This window comes from Citrus clementina, unplaced genomic scaffold (genome assembly GCF_000493195.1).
Source record: "Citrus clementina cultivar Clemenules unplaced genomic scaffold, Citrus_clementina_v1.0 scaffold_7, whole genome shotgun sequence".
NCBI classification, from domain to species: Eukaryota; Viridiplantae; Streptophyta; class Magnoliopsida; order Sapindales; family Rutaceae; genus Citrus; species Citrus x clementina.
Genome location: NW_006262075.1, coordinates 6050583 through 6061105, shown reverse-complemented (window position 1 = coordinate 6061105; position 10523 = coordinate 6050583). Strand labels below are relative to the sequence as shown.

The 10523-nt window shown below is 32.9% G+C and overlaps 1 protein-coding gene across 1 annotated transcript; it reads left to right on the top strand.

The window, feature by feature from the left end:
- Positions 1–4122: 4122 nt before the first annotated feature.
- LOC18037539 (probable LRR receptor-like serine/threonine-protein kinase At5g63710) lies at positions 4123–10523 on the top strand. The gene is given in 12 exon segments (XM_024181024.1): positions 4123–4426; positions 4876–5034; positions 5695–5827; positions 6075–6146; positions 6222–6365; positions 6597–6662; positions 7554–7624; positions 8012–8155; positions 8708–8824; positions 8827–9048; positions 9507–9901; positions 10030–10523. Coding segments are annotated over 12 exon segments (1995 nt in total). The 5' UTR covers positions 4123–4266; the 3' UTR covers positions 10342–10523.

Below are 10523 nucleotides of genomic sequence, written 5' to 3'. Positions count from 1 at the left end.
AGGCACCTGTCCCACTTGCCTGTCTCACTAAATTTCATATATATTGCGAAAGCCATAACTTGAGCTACATATGTCCGTTTTAGGCGTATAATATACCGTTTCGAAGCTTACGACGAGACAAATCATATCCAAAATCATGTACTCTATAAAATCCATGGGTTTATGTGCGACAAGCAGTGGGACAAGTGCATGTCGTACATAAATGTAGTGCGTTTATGTGAGACATGCACCTGTCTCACTTGCCTATCTCACTTGTTCTTAACTTCATTTTTTGCTCGATTTTTCTATATTATCAATGATTTTTCTTCATTTCTCAACTCAAACTAAGTACTTTAACAAATCACATTGTTTTATGAATGAAAAATAACAATATTTGCAACAAAACCCACTTTAATTTCGAACTTAGTTGATAAAATCAATAGATTAAAGATTTACATTGTGTAAAAGCATAAACTAATTTTAAGAAGCTCTCCCATTGATGATTATATTCAATTATGTAATTGATTTATAGAGAGTGATGAAGTTTGTTGAGAGTGATAAATGTTTGTTAAGTTATTGAAGAATAACCGTATTTAGTTGTGCTGAAATTGAAAAGGTGGCATGCCTTTGTAAATTTGATGAAAGTGATGAGGGTAATCTAGTCCAAAAATATGGTGTTTGGCTAGTTATGATAGAAAAAAATTTGAGGGGTCAAAGTTGAAAAACGCAAATATTTTATGGCCATTTTTATAAATTTCCCTTCTTCTTCTGATGGTTTCTCAGCTAAACGTCTATCATTAATTCGTTAAATTTATTTTAAAACCAGTGCCCCACTACTTCCCATTGTAAGCCACATCTCGTCAAGGTTAATATTCTTTATAATTTGCCAAAGTGATGGAAGTGATGGCGACGGTGAGGATGGATGTGGTGGTAACAAAAATAAGTGGGCGATGGTGGTAAATTAGTAATGATGTTTTGGTGACGGTGATGCTTGAGAGAGTATAAAGAAAAAAAATTTAAAAAGTATTTTTATTTTTAATAAGGGTAATTTTTGAAATAAAATGAATTAAATAGAAAGTGAAGGCTGTTGAGATAAATTGAAAGGATTATGCATTATTACTCAAACCTCAATTTACTCCTTCCTTTGAATGATAGTTTTCAATTTATCTTTTAAATGTGTGAAAACATCAATTTATTTCAATTTATGATTAAACACATAAAAAAAAAGTCATTAATGTGCACCCATTTGTCATCATCTTCTAAGGATGGCAACGGCCCATGTATTTTGCAGGAATACTAATACCTATACCTATATTTATTCGGTAGAGGACATCCTCATCACAAATCTTTACCTGTGGTGGGTGTAAACCGGTACGGTCAGGATTCCTCGATAAAAATTACTGATAGTAGTCCTTTTATCCTATCCTTTATATCCCCTTTTATTTTTTATAACTGCATATATTTAAAAAATGATAAATTAACTATTTAGCTTTAAATAAATATGCAAAACTTTATTTTAAAATATTTTAAATTTTTTTTTAATTTTAGGTAAATATGTATTATAATTTGATGTTTGTTAAGTTTAATTTTAATCTATGTATTACTAAATATTTAGATCAAAAATAAAATTCTTCACTTCAGCATTTCCTTATCCATCCTTTACTCCTTTCAATTGACATTCATTTGAACATTATTCTATTATAATTTATTTTTTATTAGGACAAGATTTTAGATAATCTAGTAAATGTCTAGTCTATTAAACAACTAAAATTTCTAAGTAAATGTCTAAGACAATATCATATTAGACATTTACTCCTCACCCCACCCCCAACCCAATCCTCAATATGTATGAGTATTTAAAAAATTTTTGTTTTATCATTTATAATATTGGTTAATATTTTTTTTTACCTAATATGAATAGGTTATAACTAAGAGAAAATCTCACATTATAATTCTTATTTAATCCTAAAATATTGTTATGTTTTCTTTTATCTCTCAAGGTGTTGCTCTCTTCAAACATTTTTAGTTTTGGTATTATTTCAACCTTTTGGAGATTTTTTAAATAATTTAAATGCTACATAATATGGTAATGATTTTATCTAAGTATCTAAATTTTAATTTACTGAAATCATTTATCCATATCTACTATAAATAAGTAAATGCATAATGAAGTGGAAATGAGGAATCATTCATCACATGGAGATTCCCCATCCTCACCCCACTAAATTTAATGGGGAATGAGGTGGAGAATTGAGGCAAAAAATTTTAAAAAGGCTGGAGAATGGGGTAGGCCTCCCCACCTCCACCCCACCCCATAACAATCTCTACTGAGTTCTTGGGAATTAATAATATAAATGTATAATAACAATAATAATTAATGTAATTAGTTTCTTTGTAAAACATAATTTCTCTCTTCTAAGCTTTCTCAGCATTTTTTATTTTATTTTTATCTTCTCATGGCTAAGCCTCTAAATTTACCTATTGAATGTATCATTTAAAAAAAAAAAAATCCACAAACAGGATTGACATGCTTAGTCATAGGATGCTATTACAGACAAGAACATATCCATCATCAAATCATTCACGAATAGATATTATTATTTCATTAAATTGATATTCTTACATCATATTTATTGTAAGTGGTTGATTGCTTACAGATTCGGTGATATTTTTTAATATTAAACATAGAAATCAAGAGGGAGAAAGGAGTAAATATTTGTCAAAGAAAGAGTTTCCTAAATTGAATAAATCCCTTGCTGCTAACAAAATCTTATCTAAAGATTTATTACGTTCCACAAAATCTTGATGATTGATATAGATGAAATAAATGAAATTTTAAGGGTTGTTGGTCCGCTCTATATATGTACATACACATAATAGTTGTTATTTTATAAGAGTGCGCGCACTTTAATAAAAGTGAAGGGATGCCATTATACCTATTACACTAATACACTATACCATATTGTAGCATTCTCGCACTTTAATACCATTAATTGCAAAGTGCAAACGTGTAGACGACTTTTCTTCCGAGGCAAGCAACTGTGCTATTTGAGGAAAAAGATAATTATCTTATCTTCTTTTTTTTTTTTTTTGACAGGGAGGAAAAAGATAATTTAATTAATAAAAGATTTGAGAATTGGAATCAAAAGTGATTTGGACCACACTTGAGGTACGTTTTATTGTTTTTTCAAGTATATTATATATATAAATATTGCTAGATTTTTTCAAATTGTAACTTTTAACCTCCGAAAAAATGTTTAGTTAGTTTTCAGTAAAAATAGTGTAGAAAGGTATTTTAAAGTTATATTATGAAAAAAATGGAGTAAATTTGTGAAAAAAAAATAAGAGTATTTAAAAAAAAAAAAAAAACTCTACCACATTTCCTTCTGAAAAAAATTAAAATTCAATCTCTTCCTAATAAAATATGAAAAATGAAAAAAAAAACTTTTATAAGCTCCACTTAATTACAAGCACACAGGTGGAAAAATTAAAAGAGTTTGTTGACATGAATAAAACTAAGTTGGTGGAGAAGTCATATCAAAGAATTTTGAGCAGTGATCAGCCATCCATATCAAAATGGACTTTGTTTTTTAACCTATTTTAGGCCTTGCTCAAATTACATGATAATTTAGACTATCCTTTCTTGACGACAAAGATCTCCCAAGGAAAAATTAACCATAAATTTTTCGTATAATTTATACTTTATTCAGACTCGGTCAAATTTCATAGCACACCATAGCCTGAATGCATGTAATGATTTGGTCTGTGGGTCCTCATGCAGTTTAAAACTTTACTCAGTGATGGCTTGGGTGCCTCATGGGCCATGCACCAAAAAGCTTGTTGAGTACAACACCATCTTTGAGCTCTAATTGTTGAAGCAAAAGGGAGGAAGAAAGCATGTTGCATGCCAATGCCATCATGAAAGTAGTCCAAACACAGGGTAGACACCATTGAGGGCGTACTTATCCAAACCTCATTTTCAAAATAATTTTTGAGGATAAATATCGTCAGTCATTCTTCAATGCGAAGTGGGAACTTGAGCCAATTGATACTAAGCATCTGCACATTTAAAAAAGATCGAGATAAAAAGGTGATCACAATTATTTCTTTAATGCATAATGTTTTTAAAGTGAAACACAAAGCTATTACGTACGTTTAAACTTAGTGGGATTCTCATTCTCATTCGCATTCCACCACCAACTCAACAAAACAATGTTTCGTATACTTAGTTGTTGCTCATATTCACATATTCTTTAGCCATTGGTGATTGGCCTTTCACTCTCTCAAATGCTTTGTGGGTCCCTTACACTAACCCCATCAAAAGCCATTACTCCATTTGACATGATCAGACTAATCAAAACTGCTTTCTTGTGGTGCCATTGCCACCACCTTTTCTTCTTTATTATTGCTGCTGGGGTTGCATTTGCATCATTCATGGCTAAATCAGGTATTTCTGATTCATCATTTTTGTTTGTTTTTGCATCACCTGCAGTTGCTATTATTTCAAGTTGAAAAATCAATCAGTCTTGGCTTGCTTTTCTCAGTACTATTTGATTAAATTCACATAAACATGAAGGAAAAGTGGATGCTTTGTGTAATGAAAAAGGTGGGATGATATGCTTTCAATTTGAAGATTGTATATGTTGATAATGTTGAATGCTGTACTGGACTAAGAATTTTTATTTCAATCTACTGATTAGTTTTATGTCTAAGTCTTTTGAGTTTCAATTTCATTTACCATGCATAAGGTTACAATCTATTAAAAATGCCTTTACGACCTCGTTTTAAATGAATAGAGATGTTAAATTCTTCATCTTGCACATTTGTATCTGAAATTCATTTTTTTTTCTTTAACTAGGTATTACTTTTCTTGTTCTATTTTGAATTCTTCAAAAGGTGGCAAGAGGTCAGCAGCTGAATCTTCATTGGAAACTAGAGGCAGAAACATGTTTGGAGCTTTACACAAATGTTGCCCTCCAAGTCTAATGACAAAATGGCTTATACTCGTCATCTTTCTAAATTTCGGTCATTCATCCAGGGAGCCTGATGTTGAAGGTAGAATAAATTAAAATTTATGTTCTAACCTTTTGCAAAAACGGGGTTCTTTAAGTGTAATTAATTGGAATGTCGTTGCATGCATGCTGTATTTTGAGAAATATAATTAGTTCTAATTTATTAGACTTGCTATGGCTGGCTTTATTTCGGAGCCTCTGGATTTTGTTTCTGTACCTTCTCTGCAAATAATTATTCTAGCTCTTGTCTGGCTAGGCCCTAGCTTCTTCTTTGCTGATATCTAATGTATTTGCTCTTTCTTCACATATGCCTTTTGAATTATTACGTTTCCTATAATTTAGCATTGGATCACAGGTTGGTGAGCCATCAAGAGTGATTTTGTTGATGCCTTAAAAGAATGGATTGATTATGTTATTGAAATCTAATTTGTACAGGAATAGAATCTATACTAATCAGAGGAATTTGGCTAGTACCAATGCTTTTGAGTTCAAACTAAGTACTTTTGAAAATCTTAAATAAATTTCTGAGACAAAGAATTGTTTATTTACCAAGAGATACTGAAAGCCTCTGCATAGAAGGTCAGATTGATATTTGTGTGAAAGCTTGTTTGGATTATTGTTTCCTTTTGGGAGTGATTTCTAGCCGTCTTAAAGGTTACTCTGAATGACAAACAACTTGGTTTTACACTTTGATAATGATCAGGTGAAGCTTTGATTGAGGTTTTAAAGGCTCTCAATGATACCAACGGTCAATTCACAGATTGGAATGACCATTTCGTGAGCCCCTGCTTTAGTTGGTCTCATGTCACTTGCAGAAATGGAAATGTCATATCCCTGTAAGTCAATCATTGGCCGTTAAAGATATGAATTCTGGAACGTTTATTTTCGGTACATTTTTACATCTAAGGGATATTTCTTTATAAACTTGGCAGGAACTTTCGTTTTAAATTTGAGGGCAAGCTTTTTACAAATTTCAAAATAGAAGATTAAAGATCTCAATTCCAATATTTCTTGTTATTACTTTAATGGTCAAATTTGTTAATCTTTGCATTATGTTGAGTTTGTGATTGCATTAATTTGCAGGACCCTCCGTTCAAATGGATTTTCAGGAAAAATTTCACCATCAATTACAAAATTGAAGTTTTTGGCTAGCTTGTAAGCATACCTATTGATTCTCAATAACTTCAATACCTGAATTTTACCCATTGTGATGAACTGTTCTCTTAGCAGGGAATTACAGGACAATGATTTATCAGGTACGTTACCAGATTTTCTAGGCAGCATGACTCATCTCCAGAGTCTGAATCTTGCAAATAATAAATTCAGTGGCTCCATACCTGCTACTTGGAGTCAACTATCCAATTTAAAGCATTTGTAAGGATGGTTTCCCAGTTACTTCAACATTCAATTTTTTTGTTTCTTGTAAATCTAATCTGTATCAAGAAGCGTGATTTTGCTTTTGACGTATCGAAGGTGAGCTATGTGGAACCTGTATCTAAGGGTTCTATTGGTTGTCTTTAATTATTAAGTTTAATCATCTGTGCAATCTGTGAACTATAATACTATCGAGCTCTAATTATTGCTAATGCATTCTTTATTTGACAGGGATCTTTCATCCAACAATTTAACTGGAAGAATTCCAATGCAACTCTTTTCAGTTGCGACATTCAAGTAAACTCCAATAGAATTTCTATGAAATATTGCATGATATTGTTTTTGTATATTTTTTTTGTTTCTAGTAAACACGTAACCTTCAGTTTCACATTGGATTTTTGATCATATAGGGAAAAAAAAATTAGTGAAAACAATGGAAAGAAATTAGTTAATTTGTTATTGATTTGTGTTGGTGATGAGTTTCAAACAAAAAATTATATATGCTGTTTCTAGTAACTATATACTATATCTGGGATCTGAAATTATCCCAATGTTTGTTTATAACCTTTCCTCTGTATCTTTCAATATTTTAGTCACAAAAGGATCCTTATATATGCATATTTTCATTACAATGGGTGTGATATTTGTCATTAATCTAGCCTACAAAAGTGAGTGTTATGCATACTACTAGAGTATAAAATGTAGGAAACTAGTTTTAAGATTCTGTTGCAGAAATACAGAGTTCATTGTTCACATATGAATGCATGCCCAAAATGAGATTTCATGAGTAGGGAAAACTGAAAAAACAAACTAAAAAGAGAGGAACTTATGAATCACTGAATATAATTGCTGCAAAGTGAGGTAGTGATGCAGGAAAAGAATTTACTCCATTCATAACATTTGTAGCCAGCAAGCGAAAGTTATACATATTGAACAAGTTGTCACTTGAATATGTTCTTCTATCCTAATTCCAATTTTTAAATCAATTAGAATACTGAACCAAGTCCCATATGTCTAGTTCATACTATTATTTGTATTATTTACTTGATGCAATGCAATTTACCTTTTATTCATGTTTACGTCTATCTGCTCATGTTAGTTGCTTTAATATTATGTTTAGATAACTTCCATTGTAACACCTGTCTTTATTTGCCACTCAAGAGCTTGTCCTTTGTGTTATATTGTCAGCTTTACTGGAACACATCTCATTTGTGGCTCAAGCTTGGAGCAGCCTTGCATGTCGAGGCCCTCTCCTCCAGGTTTGTTTTATAACTTATCTCACTGATTTTGGATTTTTCACCGACTAGAACTCAAATATTAATGTTGGGTTATTTCTTGTAAGCTTAACCTATTGGGATCAGTAGCATTCAAATATGCTATGGGGGTTTATTTTGATAAGAAATTCTTTTTTTAAATCTCAAAATCATATTCTATCAGTTAAATAACAACACAAAGCAAGAAAGTCCATGCTTGGATTTACACGACAAGCCTGGTAGTTACTTCCAATCTCCCATGGCAGTTATTTAATTGGACTTGAATACTATTATTATGCAGTTTCCTATGGACTTGACTTTTAGCATATTGTTAGTTCGATACCAATTATGTCCCAAACCTTGAGGGAAACTAAAGCTAGATGCTCTTGGCAGTTTCAACCAGCAGAACAAAACTCAGAATTGTTGTAGCTTCCGCAAGTTGTGGTGCTTTTGTACTACTGTCACTTGGGGCTCTCTTTGCATGCCGTTATCAGAAATTGCGAAAAATCAAACATGATGTGTTTTTTGATGTTGCAGGTAATTTCATTTTCTCTTTGGCTTCTGGATCCAACTTGTCAAAAATTTGTATATATTCACATCAGTTTTTATGCAGTTATATATTAATTAACATGCACCAATAACCTAACAATCTGCTTCCAGTTAGCATATGTAACATGCTCTGCTTCTGATGAAGATTAGACAATGGTCCCTGACAACCTTACATATAGTCAAAATTTATTCTTTTTCTTCTATGACTTGGCCTATTTCTTTATTCAAGACTCAAAATTTTATATACTTTCATCAGCTTGTGAGCTTTATCAATTCTGAGTTTCAGAGAATGTCTTATAAAAACAAATAATAATTTCTCGAAGCAGTTTTGGTGCCATGTTTCTTTTACATCTAGCTTGAAGTCGTGATTACGCTTCATCTTTCTTTCTTGCATGATTTCTTCAATCACTTAGACATTGTGATAAGTTTAGTTCTGTGTTTCCATTTTGGTGGATTATTAAGCAGGTGCACTGATTTTTGGGGTAGCATATCCTGGATAGTTATCCGAAAGTAATATATATAATTTTTCTCTGATTTCAGGGGAAGATGACAGCAAAGTCTCCTTAACACAGCTTAGAAGATTCTCTTGGCGTGAACTCCAACTTGCAACTGACAATTTCAGTGAAAGCAACGTAATTGGACAAGGAGGTTTTGGAAAGTTTACAAAGGTGTCCTCTCAGACAACACAAAGGTTGCCGTGAAACGCCTCCAAGATTATTATAGTCCTGGTGGAGAGGCTGCTTTCCAGAGAGAAGTTCATCTTATAAGTGTTGCTATTCATAAGAATCTACTACAGTTGATTGGGTATTGTGCAACCTCGTCTGAGAGAATCCTTGTTTATCCCTTCATGCAAAATCTTAGTGTTGCATACCGGCTGAGAGGTATTGCTTTTCATGAGAATCATGCTTTACTTTTGGTTATTCTGTTAGACCATGCAGTTCAGGTTGTAAACTAGACTAGCTTGGCGTGTCTGATGTCTTTCTCATGCTTTAAAAAACCTCAATTACATTCAGCTGAAGCGAATAAAGATATCACTGTTAATTTTTTATTCTAGTAACAAATGCTGGAAATTTTGTACTGTGAAGATTAAACCGAATCACATGATTCGATTATTTCAGACATTTGGACTGTGCTTATGTCTGCATGCAGTGTCCCATAAGATTTACACCAAAATAATCTCTCTTAGCTCGCTACACTGCTTTTCTCTTTGATTGTTTCTGTTAAGGTAAATGCTGAATACATTTCTGTGATGAACAGTGGTATAGTTATTGATCATTTTGACGCGATTGATTGTCAGTACGTACTCAAATTCTTTTTTTCCATTTGAAATTTGTTGTAGATTTAAAACCTGGAGAGAAGGGCTTGGACTGGCCGACAAGGAAACGTGCGGCGTTTGGTACAGCATATGGTTTGGAGTACCTACACGAGCACTGCAATCCCAAGATTATACATCGTGATTTAAAGGCTGCAAATATCCTTTTAGATGACAACTTTGAAGCTGTTCTTTGTGATTTCGGACTAGCAAAATTAGTTGATGCAAAATTGACTCATGTTACCACTCAAATCCGTGGTACTATGGGCCACATTGCTCCAGAATATTTATCAACCGGGAAATCTTCAGAGAAGACAGATGTGTTTGGATATGGTATAACACTTCTAGAACTAGTAACTGGTCAACGTGCTATAGATTTTTCTCGCCTTGAAGAGGAAGAGGATGTTCTTCTGCTTGATCATGTAAGCTTATCCCCTTTTCCCACTTGAAAACAACGTTTTTATTATACGTATATTTGGTCTGATTTTGTCTGTGAGTGTGACTGCTGCTTATCTGATATGCGTTGGGGGTCATGTTGCATTGTCAACAGATTAGAAAGTTACTGAGGGAAGATAGACTCAATGACATTGTGGATAGAAACTTGAATACTTATGATTCGAAAGAAGTTGAGACAATGGTTCAGGTTGCATTGCTGTGCACTCAAAGCACACCGGAAGACCGTCCACCGATGGCACAGGTGGTTAAAATGCTGCAAGGAGAGGATTTAGCTGAGAGATGGGCAGAGTGGGAGGAGCTTGAAGAAGTAAGGCAACAAGAAGTTTCACTTTTGCCTCACCAATTTGCTTGGGGAGAAGATTCAAGCATTGACCAAGAAGCCATACAATTGTCCAATGCAAGATGAGAGCGTTAATTCGAATTTCCATGTTAATCAACTTGGAAATGACAGTGGCAGACTGAAGCATACATTATTATAGTCGCGCGTACATATGTTGTATAAGAATGGAAAACAAGAGAAATTCTATGGTTTGGTTACGGCAATACTACTTGGAATATATGATCCATATAACAAGAGAAACGTGTGTA